This window comes from Lycorma delicatula, chromosome 3 (assembly GCF_047948215.1).
Source record: "Lycorma delicatula isolate Av1 chromosome 3, ASM4794821v1, whole genome shotgun sequence".
Classification (NCBI taxonomy): Eukaryota; Metazoa; Arthropoda; class Insecta; order Hemiptera; family Fulgoridae; genus Lycorma; species Lycorma delicatula.
The window spans coordinates 170,892,064-170,913,891 of record NC_134457.1 but is presented as its reverse complement, the minus strand read 5'-3'; the positions used below and the strand labels follow the sequence as shown (position 1 = coordinate 170,913,891).

General features: G+C 30.7%; 1 protein-coding gene across 5 annotated transcripts; it reads right to left on the bottom strand.

The window, feature by feature from the left end:
* Positions 1 to 3,438: 3,438 nt before the first annotated feature.
* On the bottom strand, positions 3,439 to 19,123 carry LOC142321032 (H/ACA ribonucleoprotein complex subunit 1-like). Of its 5 annotated transcripts, none has more exons than XM_075359031.1 (4): positions 18,781 to 19,123; positions 11,534 to 11,626; positions 8,612 to 8,827; positions 3,439 to 4,687 (listed from the first exon to the last, which is right to left on the bottom strand). In XM_075359031.1, the coding sequence occupies exons 2-4, from the start codon at positions 11,615 to 11,617 to the stop codon at positions 4,463 to 4,465; spliced, it is 525 nt and encodes a 174-aa protein (XP_075215146.1). In that variant the 5' UTR covers positions 11,618 to 11,626; positions 18,781 to 19,123; the 3' UTR covers positions 3,439 to 4,462. The 5 variants fall into 5 exon arrangements, with proteins under 5 accessions (XP_075215146.1, XP_075215143.1, XP_075215145.1 ...); XM_075359028.1 differs by lacking the exon at positions 18,781 to 19,123 and adding an exon at positions 16,325 to 16,542; XM_075359030.1 differs by lacking the exon at positions 18,781 to 19,123 and adding an exon at positions 16,344 to 16,542.
* Positions 19,124 to 21,828: the final 2,705 nt, after the last annotated feature.

Below are 21,828 nucleotides of genomic sequence, written 5' to 3'. Positions count from 1 at the left end.
ATTTTTTTTTGTTAAAAACTTTACTTCTTTTCAGTCCTCTAATTTGTTTAAAGTATTTATTTTCTAATTAATTATTCTCTAATTGTTGTATACTGTGTTGTATTATCTTTTTCCTAATCTTCTGAAAGAAATGCAAAAATAAGGTAGTTCGAAACAAGATTTTAACTCCATTTTAAGACTAATGAAAAGAAATCATGCTTAGAATATTTAAAAAATTATGAATTTCTCGCTTTTTCTTTGTTGTATTTAAACTAAACAAAATATTTATCAATGATAACTACTTATCCAAAAAGTGTTATTTATTACAAAAGATCTAATATAATTTCATGCCCCCTCAGCATGGAGCTTTCTAAAAGTAAATAAAATCCAGAAAATATTGTGGTTTTCTATTTAATAAATACTCCAAGAATTAGAACCCCCCAAATGCAAACTAAGATTTGTTTAAATCAAAATTTTTTTTAAATTCTCCAATCAATTCTTGCTTTTATGGCATAACAGCTTTAATTTTTGGATATGTGACATGTTTGAAATGGCACCTATTTTTATTGGAATTAAGTTTAGTTTATTATTTTGCTGAATTATACACATTTTATTTTTTACATTTCACAAATGTTTTATACAATCCATGAAGGTTTATTTAATAAAATGTTGGTAAAAACAAAATTAATTTAATATTCTAATTTCTTTACAGACAAAATAAAACTGTTTAAATAAATTATTCTGATTGTTTAATATTATATATATATGTTGCAGTAATTGTAACTGAACTGGTTGTAGGTGACTTTCTTCTTTTTCTTGTTTAGCTCAGGAAATTACAGTTCAGGTATTACTTCAGAGGATGATACGTATGAGTGTAAGTGAAATGTAGTCTTGTACAGTCTCAGTTCGACCATGCCTGTGATGTACGGTTAATTGAAACCAACCACTAAAGAACACCAGTATCCACAATCTAGTATTAAAATCCATATAAAAGTAACTGCCTTTACTAGAACTTGAACGCTGAAACTCTCTAATTCCAAATCAGCTGATTTGGGAAGATATGTTCACCACTAGACTAACCCAGTGGGTTGGTTGGTGACCTTTCATTTTCCTGTTTTAGCCTCCGGTAACTACAGTTTAGATAATTCTTCAGAGGATGAATGAGGATGATATGTATGAGTGTAAATGAAGTGTAGTCTTGTACATTCTCAGTTCGACTATTCTCGAGATGTGTGGTTAATTGAAACCCAACCACCAAAGAACATCGGTACCCACGATCTAGTATTCAAATCCGTGTAAAAATAACTGGCTTTACTAGAACTTGAACGCTGGAACTCTTGACTTCCAAATCAGCTGATTTGGGAAGACGTGTTCACCACGAGACCAACCCGGTGGGTTGGTTGGTGACCTGAAATGAGACAAAATCACTCACAATGAAAATTGAACAAATTGATGTTTTACTATGCACATTTTTATTATAATATTCAATACATAAAAATGAATAACAGCTAGATTTGATTGAAATTACTAAAAAAATTAATAAAATTGTTTCAGAAGAGCTTGATTCTAAAAATCACTAAATTAACTAGTTAACTATTTTTTTTTTTACATCTGGAGATACTCCAAAGATTATATCTGTAATAAAATGGCTTAAATCAAACTATTAACTAATCAACAAAAAAAAGTATCAAAACTGAAAGGAAAAGGAAAAATTTAAACCCTTTTATCAAAAGCAGCGATGGTATATCAAACCTCTTGACGGAGGTTTCATCACATAATTCATTAACCTTAGATTGCTAGTTGTACATAAGACAAAATTGCCAACTGGTTTCTCACATGCTTGAGACTTCAAAGTTTAATCACTCCTTCCTTAGTCCATTGGACAAACAGCATTGAGATAACATTACAAGTTAATTTTTATTTTAACTTCTATATCTTGAAAATATAATTTTACTTGTATTGCCAGGTTGTATCACTAGTAAATATTCACAATTTTAACACATCTTCAAAACATAAAACTTGTAAAAGTGGTTTTTTTATGTTATATATATGTTGTATATTCCTCAGCAACAACTGTTTGATCTTTGGCAGAAAATAAAATTGGCTATCAATCTGAACAATCACAGAAAACTGAGATTTTCAAATTTTGGGTTTTGTTAGATAAATCATGGGTTTTTAATAAGAAAGAGAACTTAAAGAAAATTATGTCAAAAAGAAGTGCTTACTTTGCAACTGGAAAAAAAATTGTCATTATAGCAAATCAATTTACAACTAACACAATAAATGGATTACTAATGTGTGCATCATGTTACTGGTATCAATGAAATGTTTAATGAAATAAAAATCTGCTATGTTTTTGTAAATGATCTTTGTTAATGAAAAATTATTTAACAATAAACATTTTAAAGACTGATTGAAGAAAAATATAATAAATAGGAAGGTTTTCAAACCTATATAAAATGTTTTGTTACTACTGTGGTCACTTTGTTCTATTACCTACTCAACACATCCATGTCATCTGAAGGTCATGTAGAATAACACTATAAAAAACACTGACGTACTAGCACATAAAATTAAAGAAATAATTATGGACTGATTAAAGCTCATGAATTTAAAGAAATCTGGACATAAGGACGTACCAATTCACAGCCATTACAATCATCAAACAAAAATTATTTTCTTTTATATTTAAATTTTATTAAAATAAACCACCTAGTACAGAATATTGAGATAAGACATATCTTACCTTTATTTTACGTGAAAGTACTTTCATGGTCATGACTAAAGATGCAGGATATCCTGCATAAGTACTTACATAAAGATTAGTTAAAATATGTCTTCTCAATATTCTGTATTAGGTGCTTTATTTTAATATAATTTAACAATACAGAGGAGTAATATGAATCTTAACATTAATTCCAGTAAAATAATTTCATATTTCAATTATTTTATAAAAAAAAAATATTAATAAAGACAATGTAAACTAATTGCCATGCAGCATAAAGATTGAGCTCAATTGCTAGTCTTTATTGGTGATAATAAAGACTATAGTGTGATAATATTATCACACTTTGTTGGTGATAATTATATACAGCGAAATATTGCTGTATGTACAGCAGTATTTTAAATAATTGTGAAATTTTGGGTGATTTAATTGCCTTGTCTAGATTCTTTAATTGGCATGTTTTAGACAACTGCAAAATCATTTTTTAACTTTTAATAAAAAAGAGAAGAAAACTTCTTAAAGAGTCATGCACTGTGTATTCTAGTGAGAAAACGCTAAGGAACATGAAGATCAGAGCAATTTTTAAGTTTATACTTTAATTTAGGAAGTCTTTCAATATGTACCCTTGCAAACATTGTATTATCCGATTGTATATACCTCATATCTGGTGAGGTATACACAATATACCTCAACAGATATATAAGATATATCTCAACAGATATAAGAGGGGGTTTTCACCCCCTCTTGCCATTGGGTGCTGAAACCTAGCAGTGGCTAGGGTGCCCACAGCAAACTATGGTAGTCAGACCATCACACCACTCTACATCACAAGTTGCTCCCCCGAGCACTGTACATAGCATCTTATACCAGTCTGCACTCATACCTGTCCAAGACGGTTGTGTCCGGATGAACTCTCTCAATTTTTGTTCGGATGAACATTACTTTAAGTTTTATTAGTTTACATTTTCTATCTTTAACATTAAGTTATAAGTTACAAGCGTTATGTCACAAAATTATTTTAAACCGCCAAGACTCCATACAATTTAAACAATCCTTCAGTAATCAACAAGGTGTTATCTTCAATCATCACCTATGAACACATACAGTCCACTCTTGCTCTAAAATCTACTGCAACGCTGTTGAACAAGGGCATCCCATCAATGTCACAACATATGTATTCAAGTCGTATATTAATATCCCCAACTGGATAAATAGAATCAGACTACTGATCACTTGCTTTTACTTGCAATTATTGCTATTAAATTTCTAGCTCCCTGAAAAATTACTTGTATTTTAATACTATAAAAACTGTAGTCCTTAAGAAATTGATACTAATATGATTTTGCATATTCGTGTACAACAACGTGTACAACAGATTTTTTCAGTATTTTAATGAATTGAAGAAAGTTAGCTAACATTGAACAAGTTTTATTTGTTTCTCAACTACAGAGGTTGCTGCTGTTTTAATTCTGGACTACAATTATTAAATAATAATTTAATCTAAAAAAAATTATTCAATACATAAAACAAGTATGCAGGTTTATTGTGGTATAACAAACAAAAACTGCAATAGTGATAAATAAAACATGATTAGGAATAAACATAAGTAATTTATAAATTGAATATAAAATATTAAACAATACAAAGTACTGCTGCAATCTTGTTAATAATGCTGAAAAAATTTTTTTTATTTATTTAAATCTCTTAATTTATTATTTCCATATAAAAACTTTTTCTCCTCTATTATACTAAATTCAATCAACGTCCTCTTTGTCCTCTTCCTCCTCTTCTACCTCTAAAACCAAAATGCCCAGCACCACTTCCACGTCCACTAAATTTGCCTCTCCCAGCCTTAAATCTACCACGCTGTCCATTTCCTCTATTTTTACTTGCTCCTCTACTAAAAACAAGGCATCTTTTTGCTCGTGGTTGCTGAGGCAAAAATCTTTTAATTGGCAACAATTTGGCAGGATCTATGAACAGCTAAAACAAAGGCAGAAATTAGATTGAAAAAAATAAATTGTAATTCCATTTATATTTTTTAATCCATGTATTATTATTTACTCCAAAAGTCTGGTTAAAGAAATAAGATAAGTTTGAGTTACATGTAATATAAACATGTTTATATTTAAAGAAAAGGCCAAAAAAATATGTTTTTTACATTTTTTAAATATGGACGTTTTACCCTAATGATTGGAACTTCTTCTCTGGAAATCATTCTATGCAGTGATTTGGTATAGATCTTTAAAAGTCTCAAAATGTTATTCTTTAAGCTTAAATTCATCTTTGGAAACAGGAAGAAATTTTTGCACAGGGGCAAAGCCTAGTGAGTTGGAAGTTGGAAGAGTGTGAGATGACTGTTGTGATAGTTGACACATTTTCATGCATGCGTAAGTGGTGTGGAATTTGTATTTTGTCATGGTGGAAGGACCAGACCAAGATCTGTGGCACCCTTAACAGGATGTTCTCTCTGAGTCTTCTCAAACATCACAGTTGTTCATTCACAACCAGGTAGAACAAACTTCATACACAATGCCATTATTGTAAAAAAAAAAAAAACAAAAATCAGCATTGACTAGATGATGCTTCAAAATCACCTTGCTTTTTCTTTGGCTGTGATTGTGAGCTATTCCACCGACACAACTACTATTTCAAGATTATAACCATAAATTACATGATTCATCACCAGTAATAATGCTAAGGATGAAATTTGGGTTGATTTTGCAAAGTTCTTTCAACAACACAGTGCAGCTTGAATGCAGTGCTGTTTTTGTCAATTCTAAGAAGCCTTGCTACAGATTTCATGGCAATGTGCCACATGTTGATCTCCTGCAACAGAATTCACTGACTACCATTTGATAGGACTAAATTTTTTTAAGGACGTGACACTCAATCTCTCTCTCCTTCAATTTTTCAGGATGGCTATACGCATTTTGTTATATTTTAAGACACACTGAAAGATCACCACAATGCTAGTTATCACCCTAACTGTTGTTACTTAGGCAATAATAATTTTCTGCACTTTTCTTCCAGAGTTTAAAGCAAAATTTGTCATAAATTCATTGTGATTTAATATCATTAATATTAATTTTATTGTAAAATAGAATAATGACACAGACATCACAGTCAGAATAAAAAAAAAAAATCAAAGGCTGAGATTCAGGTACATAATTACTTATACATCTGACTTTACTTGCAAGACTGCTTCCACTACATCATACTATACAACTCAACAGGTTCACACACCTTCAAATTTCAGTAAATTTTGAATAGCACCTTCCTCAAAAATGAAAAATGTAATCATAATTTGGTGCTCTTGTCCATGTAAAAATATAGAATTGTACTAAAATTAATATTTAACAGAGTAATTAATTACAAAGAAACTTGCGAGGCTAGGCCTGAACGTCTTTTTAATCACAAGTTACAATGAACATTTTGGCATATCCTGATATTCTATTAGAAATTATCCTTGTAGAAGGTTTTTCGACTGACTACAACTGCTTGTCAGTTTGATGTTTTACATCATACACAGTGGTCCTCTGGCTACATGGTAATGCAGAATCATTTGATGTATGCCAATCTGTTACCACAATAATAATTTTCCTGTAGCGTGTACTTTTTTATGTTTCCAATTATTTTTTAAATAGTTAAATTATCACATTTTTAACCATTCCTGAGATATGTGGTTAATTGAAACATAACCACCAAAAAACACAGGTATTCATGATCTAGTATTCAAATCCATATAAAACTAGGCAACATAGTACATTACTAGACAAAAGGCAATTGCCTTTACTAGGATTTGAACCTAAGAACTCTGACTTCAAATTCAGTTGATTTGCAATGATGAGTTCACCACTAGACCAGGGCTTTTTTGATGACTATCAACTGTCTATTCAAATCATCTTTCATTTTTTCTAATTTACTATTGCCTAGCCTTTTGCAAAGATAGTACCACAAGTTTTGTAAACCCAGTATATTATAAATCTATCAGGTTTTGGTTTTTTGAATGTGTGATTAATGATTATAAAAGCAGTTTAGAATAAATAGACAGATGATATTGCAAGAGTCAATAGAACTGATGCTCTTACACATGTCCCAAATTACAATTCCATTCTTCAGCAACATTACTCATTGTTTACAACACTGAGTTTACACCTAAATTCTTCTATACCACTGTCTTTTAATTATTGATTTACTGCCATTACAATTACTGTACTTATTTATGTAAAAGAAATACACAGGCTGCCTTTACTTCTGTAGATCTGTGATGTGTACAATTCAAATAACCATTTTCCTTTTCCATAAATATAAATTTATAAAAAATGAACAGAAAAGTAATTTTGAAGGTGATGTTAAAAACAAATCAAACCAAAATTATGACGTACGTGGAAAAATTTATCCATCAAGCTAGTAATTACTTATAAGTTAATATTAAAAAGAATTGACTGTTTCAGATAAAAATAATTCATGTAGAAAAGACTAATCTTTTTTCAGTGTAACATAGCATAAGAATAATTTGTCTATCATTATTTCTCTTTCCCCCACTTACTACAAATGACTGCAAAAAATTAACCACTTTCAATTTTTTTCCTATATTATGAAGAATACAGACAGTGACTGATTTAACTCTCTAAAGTTTACTTGCCATGCAACTCGAGAGATATTAGGAATCGCTTTAGCTATAAATGTGGTGCACATATAAACCAGCAGTATTATTTAAAATTTAATAATGACAAAAATATTTTTTTGTGAAAAAGTAATAATTTGGAAAGTATACTACGTGTTAAAAGGTAGTTCAAATTTTTTTCTATTAATGTTATTTTGAACACTTTTTAAATGGCAAAATCAATTTCCTCTATCATATTCCTATATTAAACTCTGTTCTTTTAAACTTTCAGTTTACATGAAAGGGTGTATGTATTATTATACATCGCTTTGTAACCATTACTTTGTAAGCAGCTTCTTACTGCTTCAACTAATGACAAATTATTTTTCTATAACTTAATAGATGCAAGTTGGCTCCACAAAAAATACTGATTATAAATCCACATAATCAATTTTCACTACTTAGTATAAACAGTTGCGTTCTTTCCTTTCTCTTTTATCTAGTCAATTTCAATAACAGTGATATAAATGCTCCTATTATTGATGCGTACATTTATGCTCCTATTGATGTGTACAATTATTTTTATAATAATTTTACATTTATTAGAATTTGTTTGATGCCAATAATCAGAATAATATTCTTACATAGCTCTCCTATTAAAGGACAATTTTTATCATCTTCCATCAGTTATTTTCACCAATTTGATATAAATCAAATTTAAATGTATGTTTTCCCTACAAAAAAAATCTCTTAAATTTTATTTTTAATAAAAGTTACTTTTATATATATATAAAAGTAACTTTTATATATATATATAAGAAAAATACTTTTAATAATATAAATACTTTTATATTATTCTTTTATATTATATATAAAAGTAACTGGTAAACTTTTATATATATATATACAAAACAGTAAAAAACAGATTTTTAACATAATACTACAGAATAAAAAAATTAGGTACTTGAAACAATTACCTATAAATAATTTTACCTAACATGAGAAAAAATAGTTTCAAAACTGTTTTTACACATTTGTTCAAAACTAAACAGACTTTTTTTAGACTAAATATTGATAAAGTTGCAATAAGTGATTAATTATACTTCAATAAAAGAAAACCTAACTGAAAAAAATTATGCAAAAGTTCTCACTCTTAGTCCTATTATTAAATTATTTGTGAAACGTTTTTACAAATAAACTATAAAAAGATGATATTTTTTTAACTTTGTTAACAATAAACATATAAGTTAAATAAGCTTTTTTTTTATACATAAAAAGTATAAAAGTGTAATAATTACCTTCTGCTTGATTTTGAATGATGCAACAGAAATACAGTCATTCAGTTTAACAGATACATAAAAGTCATGTAAACTTCCAAATATCTCATCTATTTTTCCAACACACATTTTATTTTCTATGAAAATAGGTGCATTAAAATATGGGACATCATTAATCTCTGATTTTACAACTAGATCACCTTGACAAGGATGTATAAAGAATCCAAGAGACATAATCTATGCAACAGAAAAACTATTATATATAATTGACATTGCATTAAATACCACTATATTAAACTGAATTAATGATTACAGAACAAAAAATACAAGCCCACATAAAGAAATTTGTTGCAAGACACTGATTTGCTTGAAATAATTCAGACAATTTGTTAACGATACTACAGTGGACCTGCAGTATGGTGGACCTGCGGACCTAGGATAGAGATAACATGAATAAAAAATCTTGAAAATGCAACTGAATTTATTAATTTTTTATTTTTGTGTAGGCCAAGTGAAGACCATGTTAAATAGTGTTAATACTTTCTTCTCTTTCAAAATACTTTTTTAACAGAGTGGCATTTTCTTTCCTCTTTAATTATTTTTCTTCTTTCTTAAACTCTATTGCAATTAATGTTTTCCTGAATTCATCTATTCAATTTTTTTTTCAATTTTAAAAGTTTGAGATTTTTTTTCAATTTCCTTTTCAACCTTTTTGTTTCTGTCTTTCCATTTTTGAAAATTAGTTTGAATGTCACCGAATAGACATTTAAATGTATATTCTGAAGAGGTGTCCATAAAATTTTTTCTTCATTTTATATTCTATTTTCTTCTAATTTTGATAAATTTCTTTTATTGTTCTTAATTTGTAAATACTGTCTTCCAGTGTTGATCTGTAAATTCTTCTTAAAATCTTTATCTTTTGAAAAGTCTATAAAGACTTTTCAAAGAAAAGTAAAATATTACTTTCTGCCACATAGTGAAAGTGGGAGGTAAAAATGAATTTTCTTTAAATTGTGAAATATGGAGTATAAAAATACCAGTCAAACTGGGGTATCCATGTGTGTGGTGTTGTGTGTGTGTGTGTGTGTGTGTGTGTGTGTGTGCATGCACACATATTTATATGAAATTTTGTGGCTTTAATATCTCCAAACCTACTAGACCAATTTCATTGAAATTTAGAAATGCTGTAGTTGTGTATGGTATAATTTTAGTGGAGCATTTCTTGAGATCAATTTTACGTTTTAACCAGTCTGTACTGTTACATGATAAGCTATTTTCATTCTATGCGCTCTTATTTTCATCATCTCTAGTATGTTCAGGGTAAAGACTTCTCTGAGGTATGTCAACTTACTCTCTTTTGAGATTTTTCCTTCCACGATTAAAATTTTTCTGATTGATTCTTTGGTGTTTGAGATCTAGATTGTTTTTCATATGATATCTGCCAGCTTATCTTTTTAGTACACCAATTTAATTCTTTCTTCTCTGATACTTTTGCAAGGATCACCAAATAATCTGCCAAGCATTCTAATGCTTTCTTTTCCTGCTAAGTTGAAATGTAATGTGCTGCTTCACCACAAAGGGGTACATTAATTAGCTGCAGTACACAATTTATCTCAGTCTTTCTTATGACTGTGATTCATAATCTATCTGAGATATGAAGTGGTACTAGTCAAAATTTCTCACTTTCAGATCAATCTGCATGAGGTAAACAGATATTTTCCTGTGGTAATTAGTTCCTTTGGTAAATACGGTGAAAATCTCACTGAGATTCACAAAATCTTACAATCAAATGCATTTCAATGAAATTAGCATGCTGATATGCAACATATTGAGTTTAGTGAAGAAGGCAATAGGAAAACACTTCATTCCACATTTTCTTCAAAAGTGAAAAGGGTTGACTTATTCTTAAAAATTATTTTTGAGAGTTATCTGACTTTGAACTTATGCCAGGTCGCCTCCAACTATTATGGATATGGGACTTAACATACATACATTATGTTTTTAGTTTTGAAGATGGTTACAACAAAAATGACACCTCATGACACTTCAAAAAGTTTATTAAATAAATTTTGCCTAGTTTACCATCAAAAATCAATAATTTACATAATTTCACTGCTATTTATAAAAATGCATTGTAATGTTCTAAAGAAAATTATTATACATTATCCTTTTACTGTACCTTGTGTACAGAGAACTGACTGATTAACCCATAATCATATGGCTTTTCAAAAGTGTCAACATATCTGGGGCAGTTATGTAGGTAACTTATCAGTTGTTCATATAGTGAGTAGACTAGCTTGTTATAGCTCTGATCAATAGGAGAAAGTATAAAAAATAACCACTGCTGTTAATAAGTGGTTGGTCTGACAAAGCTTATCTCTTGCAAATGCTCTTTGCAGCATACCAACAAACTACATTGTTACTTGCACTACTGAATGGAATGAGAAGAACCAAACACTATTATTAACTTATTTTTTATATGAATTTTGGAGTTAACATGTTTACCCAAGGGTTTTCAATCATGAAGGTTTATTTGGGAATGGTTTTTGCATTTAATATTTAACTTAACCACTCTCATAAAAACATTTATTTTCAGTGTAAAATTAAATCAGTAAGTCAAAGGCAAAACTTACTGCACACTGAGGTTGGATTACTTATACCAGCTATTTAGAATTTACCATAATCAAGTGTGTAAATGACCACTGAGTTTACAGAGAAGTGTTGAGTCATACTAAAGTGGATAAATATTAAAATGACACTCAGCCCAAATGGAATTATACATTGAAATCAAAATAACGGTAATTTAATAAGTAATAACATTTGGGTGTTTAGAATAAATAACTTAATATTTGCATTTAAACAAGAAGACAATGAAACAAAACTATTTAAAAACAATTTTTTTTAAACTCAATATATAAAAAACTGAAATAAAAGTATTTTTACCCTTTCTGGTGGTCCTTCAAATTTTTTATCAAAACTTCCACCTCTACTGAACTTACTTGAGGATCTTTTTCCACGAAATGCCATTGAATTAATCTGAAAAACATATTAAATTTCTAAAACAAGAAAATAATGCTCTACTATAAAAAAAATTTCATGACATGGTAAAAATACTTCTCTCCTGTAAAATAGAATTCAACTGGTGTGTAATACAGCAGTGTTGGTTGCGAAATTCATTTGGTAAAAATGTGTATATAATTTAAGATTAAATCATATTAACCACTTAATCTTTTTAAGCTTAGTGCACTTAATGGCAATCTGAATTAAAAATTTAGTTTAAACTTTCTTTTAAGTTTGTAACACAACAAGCTTCAGTTTTTCTCTTTAAGACAAATCTGAATTAATAGTTGTTTGCTGTTTTTCTCAAAAGCATTGCCTGATATATTTTTAGGACACATTTGGTGCTATACAAATAATATACTAACTGACTGTAGGTTTCTGTGCATTTCATAATAATCAAATGTGCTAAGAAATTATTTTTGATGTGCATGTGCACACATGGTAACACTGCAAATTTTGGTGTCCTTGCAATTCATTTCCACAGCGCTAGGTAAACAACAGGTTATTGTGTTTTTCTTGTTAAATTTCCCTATTAGTTCAACATGGAAAATTGTACAACTTAATTCCAGAGAAACTATCTGTTAGTGACTTATTTATAATGATAACTTGTTATGTTTCTATATATATTTCTATACACTTTTATTTAATCCACTCTTCACATTTATCAATCTGTAGCGAGGTAGTCAAAATTTGCCATCAATCTTTAACCTAATTCCCAATAAGCTAGTGAGCTTAAAATTGAAATACATATTTATTGTGGGTGACATTCCAGTGTGAAGTAAAGATTTTTCACAAATAGTTTTCAATAGAAATTTTAAAATTTATAAAACAGAATTTCAAATGTATATACTAAAAGTTCATGAGAGATGAAGACTGAGAGAAAGAGAGAGTGTTGTTTGCTAACATGCATTGTGCGGTGCATGTTGACTTGCTTTATTCCTTGATGGTGTGCAGCCAAGTTACCTCCATATCAGTGGAGAAATTCTATAGTAGTTCTTGGTATCAATGATGTGTTAATGCTGTTACGTTAGGTAAGCTAGTTAAGTTCCATATTATATATATTTTCAACATGAGGTTATTAAGTTCTTTCTTTTGTTGAAAAGTTCTTCTCCAGACAGTAGAATAATAAAAGTGAGGGGCATCTAAATAACTATAATGGTCAATGGCATTGCCAAAAGTGTAAGTATACATTTTTAAACCATCTTGACCAAATGGAAACAACAGAATTCATTGGAACTTCCAATCGTCATGCAATAAGATTTTGTAGATATTGTTCAGAATTACTCTTTAAATTAGTGTACATAAAATTAATTTTTACATGTTAATAATAATTTATAACACTGTATAATTATCATTAAGGTTGCCTTCACTTTTACTATTGAAATTTTACTATGAATTGAAATTTTACTATGAACTGAAATTGTAGGTAAATAATGTAAAGAAAATTATTTAATCCCTTGTTAGTATGAACCTAGATGATTTCCTTAATGAGTCATTTCATATGTAGTTTTGATTGGCATATATGAATTTTATAAATATTAAATTTAAATGTTTCTCTTAGTACTTTATTTTATTTGTTCCTAAGACAGCATTACAGTCAATTTTTCTTTAATTTGGAACTGCTTCATAAGTTCTTGTTATGAATTTTTGTATGACAATATCTTTGGGTACTAATGTAACAGGCGATGTTAATGTAACTACTGCTGTAGTTGGTTAGTTAATTCTTAGATTACAGCAGCTTAAATGCTATAATGAAGTAAGAAAATAAATAAAACTATTAATATAATCTAATCTAATCAAACTTAACCTACGCTCAACTTCACTCGCTAACCTAGACTAGAAAGTGAAAGTTAGCGAGCGTAGGTTAAGGTTGGTGGATACCGGTGTTCTTTGGTGGTTGGGTTTTCAATTAACCACACATCTCAGGAATGGTCGAACTGAGAATGTACAAGACTACACTTCATTTACACTCATACATATCATCCTCATTCATCCTCTGAAGTATTATCTAAACGGTAGTTACCAGAGGCTAAACAGGAAAAAGAAAGGTTAAGGTTGGTTAGATTATATTAATAATTTTATTTTTTTATTTCAATATACTGTTTCAATGGCACCATCTAAGAACTAACTACAGCAGTAGATTGTCTACTACATTAATACCTATATTTGTTTGTTTTCACTTTATAAGGGAATTAATAAAAGTATGCATTACTTGGATATAATAATAAATATAAATGGGTTAGTTTTAGAAATTCTATACCATCGTACTTAACACTGACAAAAGCAAATATTAAAATAAAAATATAAAATTTCAATTATAATACATAAACTACATATGAAATTTCAAATATAATATTTCAATTTAAAATATTAGTTATCAAGAACCAATACTGAGAAAATTTAGTAATAAACAAAATGATAATCAAATTTTTAAGTAAACAGTACATACTTAAAAAGATTTTTTGTACACATTATAACAGCTAACCATAAAGATGCAAAGCTGGTGACATTATCTTTCACTCCTTTCCCTTAGTTAAACTCAAAATATTTATTATATCCTAAAAAATAGCTTTGTATTTTTATATTCTTTTCTTTTCCTTTCTCCATAATTGTCACTAATCATACCATGGCAACTAAACTCTGGGATGCCTTTTTATTTGGTCTACTGAACTTATATTCCTCCAAGTAATGAATATTCAGGATTGGTTTAATTATAAGTACTTATATAAATATATATTTACATTCATTAACTTTATTCAGTAGAAACATGAATCATACCCATGGTTATGATAATGATAACCATACCCATCGTTATCATGGTTATGATAAAAACTCTTAAGATTTCTTGGCAATAATGAATGAATGAATTTATAAAAAATCAAATATTTAAAATAAAGTTAGCGAAGTAGAAAATTGGTTGAAGAATATCTAAATATGACAAAAAAAAATAGTAATTCTTGATTAATGGCTGCTTTTAACTAATAAAACTTATTTCAACTGACATTTTTACTTTGACATTGAATAGATTTTAATTAATTACACTAAAGAATTTACTTTTTTTGTGAAAAATGAATTTAAAAAAAATATTTTGGATATAGAAAAAGTTTCAAATAATAATTTTTATTCTGACGTACTTAGATAAATTTTAGTTCAGTGAACTAGAATTTATAAATAAAGATAATTCTAATTCAGTGAACTAGAATTTATAAATAAAGATAATTCTAATTCAGTGAACTAGAATTTATAAATAAAGATAATTCTAATTCAGTGAACTAGAATTTATAAATAAAGATAATTCTAATTCAGTGAACTAGAATTACATTATGTAATGTAATTCTAGTAATTTGCAATTACATTACATTATTCAGTGCCATGTTAATTATACTTCAGGGCAGCTTAGAAATTTCTAGCTAGAAGACAATTAAAAGTGTAAGAATTGTAGGCCTATCTATACTAATAACAAATTTCATAGAAACGAAATATTTAGATATTCTGTCGTCCTTCTATTCATCTCTAATTCTTTCAATACTCTTGATAATCTTTTTTTACACATTCTCTTAACATGTTCATATCATTATCTCCCCTCACATTGTCTTTGTTTTACAACTTCTCTAATGTTTGCATTCCTCACTCTTATAGGTTCCTTTTTAATTTGGGAATACCACTTCTTTAATAGTTCAGGATTGATTATTTTTAATTTAGCCTCACCTGGATCAAATCTTATCTAATCAAACAGAGCTAACATTTCTTTTGGGACAACCTTTTTAGGTTTTGAAAATGTCTCTGATCAACTCCAAAAATAAATCCACATTTCAGCAAGAACTCTTAAATGATATATCACAAAATGGAAGGAATGAATAAAATGTAACTATTAATGTTAACTACTGCTGTATAGTTAGTTGGTTAGTTAATTCTTAGATGGCAGCAGCTTAAATGTTATACTAAAATAAAATTATAAATATAATCTAATCTAATCAAACTTAACCTACGCTCACTTCACTCGCTAACCTAGACTAGTAAGTGAAAGTTAGCGAGCGTTACCTACGCTTAAAAAATTTAATTAAAACAAGAAAATTTCATGTTTTGCTTTCAAAATCTGATTCTAACTGTCATCCTTATCCTCAGTTGGGCAAATAACATTTTAGGAGATTTTGTTTAATTCAAAGCCTTATCTCCTACAATATGTAAAACCTTTTGTCACTTTTCCAAAACATTTCATCACTGGATTCATATCAAGTTACCTATCATACCAAAATAAGGTACAAACACCTTCAAAGTTCTGTAACAGAAATTCAAAATTTTTGGCAAAATAAATACAGCATACCATAGTAATTAATACCATTAATTACACTGTTTAAGGATGCTCATTTACTGACTACATTAAAAAATTTCTTGTTAACGGATTAAATGAGATCTGCCAGATTTCACGTTACTGTCCCTACCATGGATCTGAAAACTATCTGGATGCATAATTATAAATAAAATAATGCAGGTCCAATTTAGTTTTAAATTCAAAATCGAAGGAAAACGAAATCCATGAAAGCTGTGCATTATTTCTTATCTAACTTGAGTAAAAATATCACGGAGGTTAAAATTGCAGGATACAACTTACATAACTGATTATAGATAATTATCATTATGTTAACACTTAAACCGTATTAATAATTTACTTACAAAAACCAATTTATATTACCTACTACTAGACTTACAAATATTGGTTAACAAGTTCTAACCTCTGTATCAACTAAAGACTAATAGCTGATGATAATAATAAATTATTACAGAAATATTTTTCATTCACTAGTATTAATTATTTTAAAAGCTGTATAACATTTCATTATAACGAGAAAAGGAAAATATCCGAACAACAACTGCCGGATCATTCGTAACAATAAGCACCATAGTCAATAACAGGTTAGGAAACGCAATCTAATTAAATTGTTTTATTTTCATTTTTTGCCATTAATAATACATTATTATTTTAAAAAAGGAACATTACTTTTGAGTAAATTATTATTTTTTAAATATGATAAAAGAAATTTAAATATACATCTGATTGAAATATACGGCATACGTAGTGATTATAAAGATAAAAAGTAGTATGGTTTTTATTAGGGTTCTCGCTATCGTTAGTTTTCCAACAAGTTATTGCAAGTTTGTTCATACATATCGTTTTTCCAAAAAGAAAATTATAATTTTACTATAAAAAACACATTTTTATTTTAATAATAACAAAGTAAATTTTGATTCTACAGATTTTTTAAATAACATTTAAATGATTATTAAGCGTGCTCACAAATTTGAGATGCTTTGAGGTAATCTGAATGACTTCTCTTACGAGTTAAGACTATTTCGGGAATATTTCGAAATATCTGCACGAATATTCTTTAAGCTCTTGTATAATTCGTAGTATTAGCTACTTTCTAGTTCAGGTAACCACAAACAAGGGGCCCATCTGAAATTATTTTTCGATATTTAACGATTGAGGAAATGTTCGGAGATCACTATAACAAAACCATTATCTTGTTGAAACCAAGATTGGTTGTGTATTTCCCATATATTTGTAAGAAAAAAAAGTATCACTTTCAGCGTAACTATATAAATATTTATATAAGCGGTACAATTTAAACAATACGTGCCGTATTTTATAGCATCATCTTTCGTAGAGAAGGATTTCGAGTGCGATAGGTGACCAAATCACTATTATAAGAGGTTACTTTATATGAACATTTTTAAAGATATGGTGATTTTTTAATTACAATCGGCTAATCTGATCCAATATTTATAAATCTGGACAAGTCATTTATATTTAAAATTTTATACATTATTATTATTATTTTTTTGTTAATAGAGTTTAATTTAATCGTAATTAAAACTTTATTATCAAAATATTTAACCCTTTTGGGAAGTATATTTTAATGTGTAACACATATCAAGCATTATGTTACATAAATATTTTTTGAAATCATTAGAAAACGATAAGGCTTAAATTTATCAGGAAATTATATAGTTAGTATTGATTAATTTCTTATAGTTACTATAATTATTCTATTTAATGAGCATAATGCATTTATGTAAGCAGTAATCTGTTGCTTTATATTACAGTTATTCTTTTCTTCATGGCTGTGGCACCTATAGAGAAAATCTGAAGTGTAAGTGGTACTTTTCAGAATTTTTTTCTCTGAGATGTTCAATACACTGCCAGTCCCTGCATTTAGAGATAGAAGATATCACCTGTGACCTGTCTACTAGATTTCTTGTGCAGCTTGTCAGTTAAAGGCCAGCTTGTCAGTTAAAGGTTTTTTTGTTAGTAGTATTCCATTGTTCACCTGGTTTAGAGTATATCTACAGTTTGTACTTCTGAGTTGCCAAGCCAAGACGTGTTGCAATTGTTTTCCTTTACATGCTGATACAGTTGTAGTCAAGAGTATATTTTATATTCTTTATATGCAGAATTACTTTTCATCTGCATTCCTTTGGTTCATCCTGGTTCAATTTAAGATAGTCTAAGGCATGATATGATGGTACTTAAGAAAACTTACAAATTAAAATTTTGTTTAGTTTAATCTCAGAATAAATTAAAGTGTGGTATTGTTAAGTTTGTTTTTTGTAAAATGAGGAAAAATCTATTTTCATTGTTTTTTTTTTTATTAATCAGATACACATTTGTTAAATATGAAATAATTGAGCTATTTGTTATAACATTATTTTTTTTACATTTTATCTAATTGCTATTGGGTTGGACTGGAGATCATGGATCTTCACTTAACTTTGAGTATCCAAAATACTGATTTTAAAGCTTCCTCTATACAATCTAAGTCTCATTTCAGCTATGTCGAGATGAAAAATTTCTTTTGCTTTTTTTTTTTTTTTTTTTTTTTTTTTTTTTTTTTTTTTGTTTGTGAGCGAAAAACGCTTGGGCGTTATCATCGCCCGGTAGGTATTATTAAAAGGGTAACATAACTCCGAAATAATAAGCTATACAAGGTGCAAATGTAATATTAATCGTATAATAAAAATTTACTAAAACAAGCCAAGAAGGCAAAATAAAACCCAAAACTAATATCACAGACAAAGTTGATAAAACATTAAAGATAAAATAATAGAATAAAGAAAGTATAAAAACTTACCTAACTCTGATGGGTTGTGCAAAAATCCCCATCCCGGTTAGTAAAATTAAACTAAAAAATCAAATCGAAAATAAAGGTTAAAATTATTAAAAAACTCTCCTTACAGAAAAACATATATATGTATATTAAATCCTTTGCAGTAACCCAGTACTATGCAAAAAGAGAAACATTCGCTCCAAAACACTGCCATCATTACCCAAGCCATCACGAATGCTGCTGGGTATATTAAACTGACGACGCAGTGCCGCATAACATACGCAGTCCACGAGAATGTGGTGCACAGTCATACGGCAGTTGCATCGTGTGCACAGGGGTGGGTCTCCTCCCGACATTAGATATTCGTGTGCAATCCTCGTATGCCCCAACCGTAACCGGCAGAGGGCCGCTTCCTCACGACGAGAGTTCCTGCAAGAGGAGCCCCACGGCAACACTGAATCTTTAATCCGCCGAAGTTTGCTATCGACGACAGCCGTCCAGCCACTTTGCCACCTTGCTCGCAGTGATTGTTTTATATGATTAATAAAATCAAAGGTAGTAGCTCGGGTGGTGAAAGGAGGCTGAATACACGCATCTTTCGCAGCAGAATCCGCCCTCTCATTACCAAGAATCCCAACGTGGCTAGGGATCCAGCAAAAACCTACCCCCTTGTTTGGTTTTTCTAACTCAGCGATTTTATCATAAATGCCAACGACGACAGGATGTCCGGAATAAAGGTTTTCCAACGCCTGGAAAGTACTGTACGAGTCACTACAAATAAGAATGTTCCTATATTTAGGGCCAACGATACTTAGAGCCCTATCCACAGCGAGTAGTTCCGCGGTGAACACACTCGTAACACCGGGTAGGCCAAACATATAAGTCTGTTCATTGAAAACAAAAGCACAACCAACGTTACCGTCATGCTTCGACCCATCATTGTATACCACCACGTTTGGGTTCGACTTGGTGAGGAGAAACTGAAAAACCTGCTGGTAAACAATAGATGGCGTTGATTGTTTATCATAAGTTGTAAGATCAAACGTAAAATTCACATGGTTTATTCTCCACGAGGGATTCGAGCACGGACATGATGGAAAGAACGACGGAGTGCCAACACTCATACGCTGCAGCAGACGTCGTGTACGTACACCCACAGGCGCAATACAACGTGGACGATCCTCATACTTCCTCAAATTAGGATTCTTAAGAACTGGGTCAAAAGCTGGGTGATTCGCCTGTCCGCTGAGACGGGCAAAATAAGATAACAAGAGCTGGTCTCGTCTATCCCAAAGTGATGGCTCACCACTGTCTACAAGTAAGCTTGCGATAGGGCTTGATTTAAACGCACCCGTGGCAAGCCGAAGAAAAGAATGATGCACACCGTCCAGCATCTTAAGTACGGTTTGACGAGCTGGGAATAGGCGACACAACCATAATCCAAACGGGAACGAACAAGGGAGTAGTAAAAACTTAACATACACGACCGATCGGCCCCCCAGTTGGTGTTACTTAGGACCCGCATCATATCCAAAAGTTTGGAACACTTTGTCCTCAAATCCCTCATATGTGTGACCCAAGTAAGACGGCTATCAAAAGCAAACCCAGAAACCTGGCGTAAGTAGAGACAGCAATAAGCTTCCTGTTCAGAAAAACCCGCGGATTAGAAGGGTTCCGTAGCCGAGAAAAGACTACACATTTCGTCTTGTCGGGTGAAAGTGTGAAACCAGTAGTCCCTGACCAAGCCTCAAGACGAAATATAGTGTTCTGCATCAGTCGCTCCGCAGTGGGTGTAGATCGGCTCGCAACGCAAATAACAAAATCATCAACGAAAAGACAACAAGAGACAGGAGCCTGTACACAAGTGGTAATGCTGTTTATGGTCACAGAAAACAAGGTGGCACTTATACACTACCTTGCGGTACCCCATTTTCTGAGACGACACTGTCTGAAAGTGAATCGTCTACACGAACACGAAACGTCCGGTGATTCAAGAATCCCCGGATAAAAGCAAGCATGTTGCCAGTAATCCCCCACCTCCGAAGGGTGTTTAGAATGCCACGTCGCCAGTCCGTGTCGTACGCCTTTTTTATATCGAAAAAGATAGCCACGAAGTGTTGGCGGTTCAGGAAGGCGTTTGTATGGCTGTCTCCATCGACACCAAATGGTCAATGGAAGATCTCCCATGTCGGAAACCACACTGTTCCGAAGAAAGAAAGCTATGTTTCTCCAAGTACCACGCAAGCCTGCGGTTCACCATCCTCTCCATTACTTTACACAACACTCTTGTTAAAGAAATAGGGCGGTAGCTTAAGGGATCGGTTTTCTCTTTGCCAGGCTTTAGTACTGGTATAATAAATGCCTCCGACCAGTCAGGCAGAAAGACTTGTCCGGAGAATAAACCATTATAAATACTCAAAAGATGTTGTAGTGCTGAGTCAGGAAGGTGCGAAAGCATACAAAGGCGAACGTTGTCCGGTCCAGGCGAAGTGTCACGCGAGTTCCTAAGTGCGTGTAACAATTCTTTAAGTAAGAATGGAGTGTTCAATTCACCAACCGAAACACCAATATTCAATGCCATTACTTCCATTCGTGCTTTGTACCTCTGAAAGTCGTTACTATATGACGAGGTGAGAGACACCGAACGGAAAGATTTCGCTAAAGCATTTGCTACAGCCGAAGATGATGTAAGGAGTTCCCCCTCATCGACGAGACCGAGAATAGAATGCCCTGGCGACCGGAAAATTGCATGGATTTTTCTCCACACAGTATTCTTTTGCTACTCTTCCCCTTGGCATTCTCTGTAAATGCCTAAACCAGCTTAGTCTAATCTGTCAAATTTTTTCCTGTAGTACTTTAAATCCTTGATCTTCTGTTTTTGTATGGTTTCTAACTTTATATCTTATCTTTTCTCCCATGCGTCTTAAAAATTTCATCTCAATCACTGGAATTTTATTCTCTCTTTTGAAGTCATCCTGAAATCTGAACCATGTTAAAAGAGGGAACTGGTTAATATTGCCTGTTTATAAGTCATTGTATCTTTCTTTTCCTGTATTAAATTTTGATAAAATT